The sequence below is a fragment of the Cyrtonyx montezumae genome, unplaced genomic scaffold (genome assembly GCF_038088225.1).
Source record: "Cyrtonyx montezumae isolate F1298 unplaced genomic scaffold, pur_monq_1.0 scaffold_0, whole genome shotgun sequence".
Lineage (NCBI taxonomy): Eukaryota > Metazoa > Chordata > Aves > Galliformes > Odontophoridae > Cyrtonyx > Cyrtonyx montezumae.
The window spans coordinates 43106987-43119108 of NW_027071824.1; the positions used below are offsets into that span (position 1 = coordinate 43106987).

Genomic DNA, 12122 nt, shown 5'->3' on the forward strand with positions numbered 1-12122 from the left:
AAAGGAATTTCTTCCTACTATTCAGTAAGAATGTGCACTGCCATTAAGGCAATTCTATGCAGAAAAAGAAAACCATTAAATATCACCAACTGAAACTCTTTTTATTGCTGCAATGGAAATCAGTGTTACTGGTGACATGAATGAAAATCAAGCCACAGGATTACTTATTTAATTAGACACTGGAAGATGAGATCTTTAATGTAGATAAGTCTTCAGTCTATATAGGATTGCTTTTCCACAGCATACTGAAATAACCAAAGGTTAAAGTTATTGTCACAATTTTACTGGGATACTGCCATGCTGGATGAGCTTTCTTGCTTTGATGGATACAGCAGAGAAGATTACCCCAAAGTTAGAATGTGATGGCATACCAGCTCAGTAGCCAACTTTCCAAACCCAGTTTGCTCCCATTCACACCTCAGGTGTTGAAGTTAAATCTAAAAGATTTTACAGCTCACTTGAAATTAGTGCAAAATAGGTTACAAAATGGTGTCCCACTGAGACAATTTCTTTTTCCCAAACTAAATCCACCTCTCAGTTACCTTTCTTCTTACCTTAAAAATCAACCTGTTCACAAATTGAAAACTGAAAGGGGAAAAAAAAAAAGAAAATATTCTGAGTCCCACATTTAGGTGTGACTGGGTTCAGTTAATACACTTTTCCAGAAAAATAAAGCAAATTAGAAAAACAGGAACATGGTTTGAAGATGATGAAAATTCAGTAAGGTGGTTTAGCTTTCCATCACTTTGTTTTTCCTTGTAGTGGGTAATGACAGCAATTCTTCCTTAAATTGCTGCTATATTTCTACAGGTACCTTTCTATTGCTGCTTACAAAAATGTCATATGGAGTCATCTAGCTAATTAATAATGTCATTAACCTAACTGTTTCTTCAGGACTTGGCAGACTACATGCAAAGTCCCTCAGCTCTAGCTGTTCGCCTTGCCAAGGCAGATGGAGATAAACTGGAGCCAAGGTCCCAACTGTGGTTTTTGCTTCTGAGCACCAGAGTCTTAGGAGCAGCAGGGCTTTTGTTAAACACCAGGGTTTGTTCCGTTCTCCTGACCCTGTGACTGCTGAGGGGAGGCAGACTGGTCCCTCAGGCCCGGCAGCTGAGCAGACCACTGCTCCTTGGGTAGTGATCTGGGAAGCAGGCCTCCAGGTCTGAGCCAGAGATTCCAGAGTAAAAACTGTGAATGTCATTCTGCACTCTGCAGGCACAGCAGTGTTCACAATACAAAGCCACACAAAAACAGACAAACAAACAAACAAAAAAAACAAACAACGACTAGTCAGGCCTTGAAAGAATCCTCAGAAGTGGTGGAGTGCAGAAGATCACGTTACTAGGACCACTCTTCATAGGTGATATCAGGGCATGTCTTAAATGGTCAATAAAGAAGTTATACAATAAATTATTCAGATGAGCAGTAGCAAATTCAAAGGAGCAAAGGATATTTGTGAAAAACTTCAGATGAGTTCAAAGAGAAACCAGCTAAACTTCTACTTATGATGGAGGTAGCTAATTTGATGCCAGTTTCCAAAATTTTGGGAACGTGTTGACCAATAATCTTGCTATTTTTACTGGCCAAATTGATGAGAAGTGTAATGTAGAACCAAGAGATGAATAATTTGGGAAAGAATCAATGAAGCATCTGTAAACAGAAGTCATGCTTCATAAAGGTATTATGTCTGGAAAACAGGTAATTGAGGAGAAAATATGATGTAGCTATACAACTAGAGGCGAATATTTGACCTTTATCTTACTGAATCCCATGAGATAATTAGAAGTGAGGAACAGTCAGATAAAACAGACACGAAGGCATAGCTTTTGGCAGCACAATAGTTAAACTGCTGAGCACAATGCAGGGTGTTATGGAAGGTACAATTTTGCCTGGTTTGAAATAGCAACTGGAAAAAATGATGGAAGAAAAAATTTACTGGAGGCTATGAAATATAACAATGTGACTGCTTGAAGTCCATGAGCCCCCTTCATTGGAGTCTTGACAGGACTTGGGGGAAGGGTCGCTGCTCTGCCATCTCCTCTCAGCCAGCTCGAGGAGGGGATGAAACCAGATCTTCTGATCTATGACCTCTCTTCCTGGGCACTGAGGAAGAGGACAGGAATGCTCAACTCAAATTGGTCATGCTATTGTTCAATGAAGTCCTATATGAGAAAGAGAGCAGGCTGTGCTGATGTGACACTGTCCTGTCAAAGGCCAGGAGTACCTGTGGGAATTAACTGTCCTGCATTCAGGGCTGTCTTTCTTTCTTTGATAACAATGGCTATTGAAATCCGTGGTTATGTAGTAGGAGGGATGTTTAACCTGTAAATCTTGTACTTGAAAATCTTGGAAATTCACATACACGATTTGAAAAAGGATGTTAAAATGGAAAACTAAATTGCATATAGAGAGCTCTGCAAAGTCTTGAACGTTGTATTTTTTACAGCTCTATGTCTTAAATATTCTTGGAAGTAAAATGTTGTGTCTCAACTTGCAGCGACTGTGGCCCACAGGCCACCACTGGCTTGGATGACAGCTGCATTAGTGGTGATCTAATAGCTGGTTTAAGCGTAGCTTGAGTGTGGTAATGACACTAACAAAGCATCTGTATGTTTTCTCAGCTTGCTTCAATGGGCAAATTCACTGCATCCTATGGTAGAAACTAAACAGCCTCAGGCTACAGCCACAGATGTACTGCTTTGGATAGCTACCCCTCTTATTTGTAATTATTGTTTGTGGAGTTTCAGCAGGGACAATAATAATAATTTAGAGGAAAATCGTTAATTAAATCTTCAAGTATGGAATAACATTGTCTGTCAAGCTACTCAATGCTTTCCATTAAGAGATTTCTTTCTCTTAATTCTTCTGGTTTCCTTCCCTATAAGTACTTAAACTGTATGAACATGGAAGTTTGTTGTCCTGTTTTTAGTACCTGTATGAATAAGAAAATGCTATTTTTTCTTGACAATACAGAGCTAACATAGCTGGATCAGAACTACCTATTAATGAAAAAATTAAAAAAAAAAATACAACCCACAATTAGGCAAACTAGACACAAGAATTTCATGCATATCTTCTGATGTGTAATTTGAGCCCGGGAGACCTGGCCGGTATCTCTGGAGGGCGGATCCTATGTATGATAGGGTGACAGTACACAAGGGTGAATTCACAGAGCCAGTACTCAAGCTGCACTCAAGGTCCTTTCTGCTGAGCTACACTACACTTTGGTGTAGACTCCAGGGTGAACTGACAAGAAATCCCACATCAGATGAAAACTGATTTGTTACAATTCTGTCTTTGATTTGTTGCTAGGAAGAACCTGCTTATCTTGATGATGCAATGAATGTACACATTAACTGGCTGAAGGAAGAGTATATGAAAACTCTGAGAAACTGGAAAGAAGTGAATAACAAAATGAATGCAACACTGCAAATACGAAGGAAGATGATTTGTGATAAGACACCTTTAAAAGACATTCTTAGACTATTTCCTTTCTTAAGATGCCCCTATCAGGTAACAGTGCTATACTTACTAATGGCATTGATCTATACTACAGGTATGACACAGCTGTAGATGTTAATGGATGTTTCTGCTGAAGTTATTAATTACCACTGCTCTCTTTAACATGATTTTGCATCAGTTCTGCGTTAAACATGACACACACAACAGCAGTGGGTTGTTGGAAGTCCTTTGATGATACTTCATGTACTTCTTTCCTGTTTTGAAAAGTAACTAAGCCATGAAATGATCCAACTTAAAATCTTAACTTTACTTATCTTACCCTGTCTTCAAAGCATGAACCACATTTCTTGTTTTCAGTTTTGGCTTTCAGGACTGCAATAATTTTTTTTTTTTAAGCTTTTTAGGGAGTTCCAGCTTCTCACACACATGGATGTTTATCAGAAAACGGTTAAGATTTTGGAGATTTATTCAGAAAGCATATTATCTTTATATCTGGTGAAGAATAATCCAATTAACACTATGCTGCAAGAAAATCTGAAATGCAACACAGAGGAAAACATTCTAAAACGTCAGTACAAATCTATGCTCTGAGTATCTGTATTAGGTCTGGCTGGGATTGAATTAACCTTCTTCAGAACAGCTGGCATGGTGCTGTGTTTTAGGTTGGTGACCAAAACAATGCTGATAACACACCAATGTTTTAGCTATTGCTGAGCAATGCTGAGCCTAAAGGCTGTTTGTTCCTCATTCTTCCTCCCAGTAATTAGAGTTGGAGAATATGCACAAGAGACTGGGAGGGGGACAACCAGGAAGATGACTAGCTGAAGAGATGTTTCGTGCCACATAACATGTTCAGCAATAAAAAAGGAGTTGTGGGCTTTAGGGAGGTTAACCATCTTTTCCTCAAGATCTTAGTAGGAGAAATAATCTTGTAAAAAATACTTTCCCTCATAAAAAGAAGGGACTGTTTTTAAGCTAGAAGTCTTCATCCCAGTGAAACAACATAAGAAGTACTTAGTGCTGTCTTTCAACAACCCTGTCTCTGCAGGACTAAACTGACTTTAGGAGTAAAAGCACAAACTGGTATTTAGCATAAAGCCTCTGGAAAGCAGGGATCTGAGTCACAGAGGTCCATGTTGTGTTTGGCTTGCTGGCTGTGAGGAGGGAGCAAGTTAACTGCTGCCACACACTGTATTTCAATCTGAAAACTGGGGTGAGGGTAGTTCTGTAGGGACAAAACGTTTGAAAGAATTACTTGTAAAATTTACTCTTCCTGAACTGCAGCTGTAGATCCCTACACCTGAGCTAAACTCTGGGAGAAGTGCCTCTTGAGAGTGTCATTTGCTGTTCAAATAGGCGTAATGCCAGGAGGTAGAATTAATTACAGAATAACCCAAGTTGGAATGGACGCATAAGTAGTCCAATTTCTGGCTCCACACAGGACCACCCAAAAATCAGACCATGTGACTGACAGCATTGTCCTGATGCATCTTGAGCTCCAGCAGGCCATGACCACTCAAGGATAATGAAGATGTGCATTTTGCAATTGAAATGGACTGAGCACCAGTTCCACTGCTAAGCCATTAGCTATTTCCTAAGCCACAATGTTTTTCCAGGATGATACCACAGTGCCAGAATGTTTTCATTTGTAATTCAGCGTAAATCCTTGTCTTTCACAGATATGAAGACGACTGCTGCATGTTTACTTCTGCCAGATGTCTTTGGAGATGATCCCAGTCTGTTTGCTGCAGTGAACGAGGAGGTAGGAGACAGTACCAGCAGCTGCGGTCTTGCTCCTTTGAGCTGCCTGGGCATATCTCTCAGCCTTTTGCTGGCTCAAATTATTTCCTGGAGAAGGATGACATTCTCCTGCCTTTTGGATAAAAGGCAAATATTCATAGAAATGCTGGTTAAATTCATTGTCACTAGGCTTACTGAATTTATTTGATGTTGTAACAACTTACAGTTCACCAAATGACGCTGTGTTATAATTTGAAATATTCCTTTTTTTAATTTAGGTGAAGGTATTGACACCAGTGTTGGAAGTTAAAAACCCCTTCAATGTGAATTCATGCAGGTTTGCTCTGTACGTAGAAAAACAAGAGGTAGCCCAGCTCAGTGACTGCACCACAGCTCTGGCAGCACTGGTGGCTGCATTTCATGTGTTCAATATCCAGTGCCCAAGCAGAATCCAAAGGACGCTGAAATTCCTGGTGTCCCAGATCTTTGAGATGAACATCCCTCAAGCATTCCCCCCAGGTCGTGGAAAGAGAGGACTGGAGATTCCTAAACATCCCAGCATTTGCTAGTGCACTCACCCTAGTATAAGTGTTTGTATATTTCTAACAATTATGGCTAACAGAGGCTGCTCTTTAAAAATAGTACTGGCTTCTTTTAAAAAAATCTAAAATGCTCTTGAGCAGACTGGGAGCATTACAGGAAATAAAACTTTCTGGTTTGCTGCTTGTGTTATGTATCAGTTTTCCACACAGTGCATTTTACAAATACAGACAATATTTTTACCATCAGAATTAAAAAATGTACTTGTGAGTTAATGTGAGCACTTAATGTTCTGAATTTACACAAATTAAAGATTTGTTACCTCTCTCAGTATATTATCATCATGTGATCATTGAAAGTGTTTGAATGTATTGCTTTGTTTTAAAATACTGGGCTTGATTTATAATTTGCAGGATAATGAGTCTTCATTCTTTCCCCAGTGCATGAAATGTTTTCCTCTTTCTTTGAACATTCATCCAAAGTTTGCTAAATAAGGATTCTGAGATCAGCTCGCAAAGTAGCAAGAATGACTTTCTGGGATGCTGCCATGTACATGTGTAACAACAGCTTTTGTGCTGGGAAACAAATGCCTCATTTTCTGTCTGAGCTTGTTTCCCAGAACAGATCAGCTGTCTCCACACATGCTACATGTCCTGTCTGCCCACACAGAATGGAGCCCTTCTCTCTTCTTCCATGGTTTCCTTTTCTCCCTGCTAGAGCCCTCTTAACTCCTGAGGCTTCTCACACATCTGGAAATCCTGATACAGTGGATGGCTTTGGATGAGCTGATAGCATTGGACAGTAGCAGCTGCCAGCAAGCTTGACCAGTGCATTAGTTAGTATGTACAGAAGGGCAAATAGCTTTAAAAAAAAAACAAAAACACACTATGTTCTGCTATAGAGTTCAGTTTCTCACCATTTTTATTAGTGTCCATGTAGTCCAAGCAGTATCTGCATTCACCAGTATTCTGGACACTTGAACACATGCCTTGGGAAGCTGGAGTTTTCTTAAGCCCAGACTGCACAAGGGTGAGTCCAATTCAGAGATTACAGAGGGATAGTGCACTATGAGCGAAGAGTACTGCAATAAATGCCCTGACTCTTGCAGAAAGAAATCTTAGCATTTTCACTTGCCTCTCATGGAAACTGTGGGGTATTCTTAGCCATGTAATTGCTGGGTCACCTCCAACACAATGCTGAAAACCACTGTGATTACCATTTCAAAGATCCACTATGCTGGAGTATTTTTCATGTTCTACTGCTTTAGTTGGGTGTAGTCTTTGTAGCAGAATACGGTTTGTTACCTTATCACGTATTGTACAAAAGTGAAGAATGTAGTGACTATGCTCTTGCTAAACAGAGAAAGCATCATTCAAGTGAAGTTTTTTATATCTTGTAAAGAGTATTAACTAAACAATTTCATTAAACCACGGTATGCTCTAAGTAGATATATAAAAACTCAGGTAGTTGCTAACGTTCCTAAGTGATTTCTGTTGAGTGGCAAAACATTGGTTCTCCCTGAAGGCTCCAGAGCTGGCACATGAGAGAAAAATACACACCAAAAGTGAGAGCTCAAGGAAATGAACTACATGGAAGGACAGGAGGAAAAAAACTAAAGAATGTAGCATTTTCTATTCTATGTCAGCTGTGGTCAATGACAAAATTCAAGTTTATGGATCTAGGTAATGTTTTGGGTGAGGTCAGCTGGCAGTAGCTGAGTTGCTCTTTCAGATGCATGAACACAATGAAGTACAGTGAAGAACCACCTCACACCACCCTCTGGAATATCCAGGTTAACCTGAGAATCCTGGGCATACATGAATGTAACAGACATGTCCAATTCATGTTTTATTTGTATTGTAGTACAATAAGAGTGCAATTTGACTGTACAAATATTGAACAAAATGTAAAAATATTATTTATGCAATGCTATGGAAGGAAATTAATAGAGCAATGCAACTTACTTCATACTGACCCTGTTTTACCTCATATTATGGCAGGTACCAGTCACCAATGTGATCTGGAAGGGGCACAAAGGGTTCTTGAAATCTTAAGGAACTTCATCCAAAGAACAGCCTAGCAAAATCTGTGGGAAGATTTAGATTTCTCCAAGTTCTGTGCAACGGGAACACTGTTCTTAACTACAGACTGAACAACTGCCCACCTCAGTACTAAGAAGAGGGCTGCCAAAAACTTGATCCAATTCTTCTCTCTTATTGTAAAAGCAAAATTCTGGTACAGCTCTCAATATACTAGTAGCTAGGCTTTCTCCAGTGTAAAGTGCATCCGGTTTACATCTTACGCATATATACCAAGTGCAACAAATTTCCCTGACATAATAAGCCGCCAAGTACCTGCTAATGGAATCTGCAGCCTTGCTAATGACCTGGTGAAACCCATGCCTTTTACCTAGTTCATGCTTATGCATGGTATGTGTTTAAGTAGCTTTTTCCTCCATGCTTTGGCTTTCCCTCTACGCTTCATTCACTTATAAATCAGACTTCTGAACTAGGAAGTGGTGAGTTATATAATTCTCCCACCACTTGGAAAACGAGCTTATGCTGAGTATGAAGCCAGAGTAGCAGTCCTAGCTTTAGCACACTGTTTTTCTCCACTGTTTTGGTAAGTATACTGGAGACTAGAATGTACAGACGTGAATAAATATCTTTTCTTTTTTTGCTAATAGTCTTACCTCAAAATACACGTATTTTCCTTCAAGTGTGGAAGGACTGTAAGCAGGCTCCCATGTAAAAGGCTGGGGCTCTATTGTGCAGCATAAATGAATGTCTTCTATGAAGTCAAACTTTATTTTTCAGTTGCAGCCTTCACTATACTGATCTTTTGGTAAAATACATTGAAGATGCTGGTGGAAAAACTCACATAACATTTTTGTAATCGTGCAAAAGTAAAAACATTCAGTTATCAAAAAAGCATTATAATTTCAACCCCAACAAGGTTTGTTTTGTTACAAGCAAACAGACAGTTTTATAATCTGTGAAGTTATATGCTGTAGCATAAAGTGTCACGTATGTAACATTAACTGTTTCATTTTTAAACTATGGCACAATTTTCTATTAGCCATAACAGTCTCATCTGGCTATCTGTAGCCTCATTTTTGGCTAATCATTTTTTATTTCGATGGTAAGAAATAACAGCTACCGAAAAGTAAAATGGGTACATGAAGCAGAATTCAGTAATTCATAGAAAATATTAATGTTCCCTTATATAATACAGCATAAATAATTAATGAAGGTTTTTCTTCTTGATGCCCAGAGAGCATTAGGGATCCTAACCCTCCACGGAGAATTAGCGCCATTAGTTTGGTAAATAAGACTAGCTGACTCGGTTGTTAAAAAGTACCTTCTTAAAAGCTCGAGCACTTCCCAGAAGGATTCAGATGTACTGGCTCCAGGAGAATATGAATAGTCCACCAGTGCAGAACATGCTTTTCTTCCTTTCTGAGAGTTCTTACTCAATAATTCTGGTGAGTCTTTGTGCTTTGAATAAAACATGAGCTCCAGTGGAGGAAGCTGGCTTATACACGTTTTCCATTATCTTCAAAGTTCATTGTGTGAGTTTTTCTCTGCAGCTTTGAACATCAGAATGGAATTAAAGATTTTTAAGGCTGGTCCCAGTTTAATGCTCATTATTTTGACTATGTCTGATTGGGTCATTAGCAGAAATGCTTCTCCATCAATTTGCTTTAAAAGAAAAACACACAAAGCTATTAATAGGTCTGACAGTGAAGCAGCATAGATGTTTCAGAAAACATAAAGAGAAAATTACCCAACAATCTAAAGTCATGGTTGAATACAAATGCTTTTAAACTTCAGGATAGCTTCTCTGTACATTTTAGATAGATTAGATAGTCCAAAAGAACAGGATGATGATCCTCTTTCTGCTTGAAAACAACCAGCTAGCTAATTTTTAACTAGCAGTGTTTCATACTGGCAGTATAAAATAAAAGCTACTAAAATGCAAAATAGGTCAATGAAGTAGAATTTAGCAGTACTGCAGAACAGTAACTAACATTGTCATTTTAGCTCCTCCTTGTATGCAAGCCTTCATAAGCAAGTCTCCAGATTTCACTAACGAACTGGAACCATCTTCAGGCCAGTTTTTTTCTGTCCATTCAGTAGGAAATTAAAATAAATGCCCCAAATGTCCAAATCCATTCAGTAGGAAATTAAAATAAATGCCCCAACAGGCTAGACTCGGTAATACTGCTTCTGATACTAATGCAACTTTTGAAAAATCACTTTTTTTTTCTCTTGTAGTGTTGCTTTTTTAACGAACATTACAAGTGAATGTTCTCCTGTAAGCAAATCACTCTGTCACCAGAGTGCTATATCTGAACATGAAGAGCCAAAGCCCCCATATCTCTGAGCAAACTGGAGCAAATGCTTGTTGGTAAACTTGAACATCTTTGGTATCTGTAGCAGCTCTTCAATGCAAGCAGAACAGCCAGGCCTAAGTGTCAATCGTGTTTAAATTAGGAGCACTGCTTAGACTTAGAGATACTGATTTGAGACAAAACTAGTGTAACTCATTTCAGGTTAGACCAGGACATAAGCTTTCTGAATTACACTAACTGTTAGGCAGAACACTGCAGCACTGCAAGTTGAGAAGCACTGCAGTGAGATCAGCACCACAGGGTTATCATGGTTAATGTTGACTCATTTTGTTTACAAAACCAAACTGGATGGGCTCAGAGCCAGAAGCACTGCACTATGGGGGTGTCCAGCTTTTTGCAGCTTCGTAACATAAGGATAGGTTCGTCTCCACAGCAGAAGTCTGAACCAACACCTTCCACCTAATTGTCACGGTGTTATCCGTGACAGTGACCCAAGAAAAACCGAGAAGGGAGAGAGAAAGGAAAGAAAAAAAAAAAGCAGCTGCCCGAGCAGAGCCGCGCGCGCTCGAGAGGGGAAAACAGAGGGAATAGATGGGTCTACAAAAAACAACGGCACGATTTGAGAAGAACAGTAACTTTACTAAATCTAATAAAATTGAACAACTGAGAGAGACACAGTTTCCAAACCAAAAGCTGTGAGCTTAAGTTAGGGAGGAATTGCAGGGGAAGCACACGTGCTGAATCTCCAGCGCAGCATGTGGTGCGGAGCTCCGCCCCTCTGCTGCCGTCAACAGCATTAACTCCTTCACTGCCTGCATGATGTTCTGATGTGGAATACTGGCATCAAAACCCCAAAACCACAACACTACTGAAAGACCTTCAGCTGTAAGCTTGATAGGGTATTCCAGAATGAACATCTATCATGCCCGTGTGTCAGTTAGTATCATAGAGTCACAGCATTGTAGGGGCTGGAAGAGACCTCTAGAGATCATGGAGTCCAACCCCCTGCCACAGCAGCTCGCTAGCCCAGGTTGCACAGGTAGGCGTCCAGGTGGGTCTGGAACGTCCCCAGAGAAGGAGACTCCACCACCTCTCTGTGCAGCTGTGCCACTGCTCCGTCACCGCACTGGGAAGAAGTTCCCATGCACATTTGTGCAGAATTTCCTATGCATCAGATTGTGGACATTTCTCCTTGTCCTATCGCTACACACTGCTGAGAAGAGTCTGGCCCTGTCCCTTAGTCTCCCACTACTTAGATATTTACAGATGTGGATCAGATCCCCTCTGTGTCTTCTTTTCTCACTGCTGAACAGACCCAGGTCTCTCAGCCTTTCCTCATAAGAGAGGTGTTCCACGCCCTTTATCATCTTCGTAGCCTGCCGCTGGACTCTTTCGAGGAGATCCCTGTCTTTTTTTGTAGTGGGGAGCCCAGAACTGGACACAATACTAGATGGGGTATGACTTCTCTGTGAAGTATACAGATGCCAGCCAGTTCACTCTGGCAGATAATGGTCCTGGAAGGACAGACAAGGCTTGAGAGGTTGAATCCTAGATGGGGCAAGAGTTTTCTTATACCTCTGAGAACTCTCAGATTCATCCATCTCTGTGGCACTACCCATCTGTTGATTCAATCAGCAGTGCAACAGCTGTTATCAATCACATTCATGAACTGGCTATGTCAGGAGGAAGAGCTTCAAGATTAAGTATGATCAGATAAGACCTGATGGACACTTAGCTAGTTTTATCTTCTTATTTCCCACCCCATTAGCTGCAAAACAACCTGATACTCCATAATACTTGCTTCTGACTTCAAACATAAAATTCATCCAAATACTTCTACGTCTTTAGCAATGAAATAAAATCAACCTTTCCATTAAGCTTTGTAATCTGTAACTTTGGGGAAAAAATATACCCACCTCATCTTTAAATACCTTGCCATGTTCTTCACATCCTGGTAAACTCCGTATAAACTCAGAGACCTGACAGCAAAGAATAAAATGACAGATTTAGGCTACTGTTTTTTCAA

At 40.0% G+C, this 12122-nt stretch overlaps 2 protein-coding genes across 4 annotated transcripts in view; one reads left to right on the forward strand and one right to left on the reverse strand.

The window, feature by feature from the left end:
- The window catches only part of SAMD3 (sterile alpha motif domain containing 3), a 30813-nt gene extending 25042 nt beyond the window's left edge, over positions 1–5771 (forward strand). The window contains exons 6-9 of the mRNA XM_065734039.1: positions 3313–3513; positions 3859–4030; positions 5142–5224; positions 5481–5771. Coding sequence (XP_065590111.1) covers positions 3313–3513; positions 3859–4030; positions 5142–5224; positions 5481–5771 — 747 coding nt within the window. The remainder of the gene's footprint in view (positions 1–3312; positions 3514–3858; positions 4031–5141; positions 5225–5480) is intronic.
- A 1806-nt stretch (positions 5772–7577) lies between these two features.
- The window catches only part of L3MBTL3 (L3MBTL histone methyl-lysine binding protein 3), a 76212-nt gene continuing 71667 nt past the window's right edge, over positions 7578–12122 (reverse strand). For all 3 annotated transcript variants that reach the window (XM_065733858.1, XM_065733866.1, XM_065733876.1), the window contains exons 21-22: positions 12013–12075; positions 7578–9443 (exon numbers count right to left, since the gene is read on the reverse strand). In XM_065733858.1, coding sequence (XP_065589930.1) covers positions 9300–9443; positions 12013–12075 — 207 coding nt within the window. In that variant the 3' untranslated portion in view covers positions 7578–9299. The remainder of the gene's footprint in view (positions 9444–12012; positions 12076–12122) is intronic.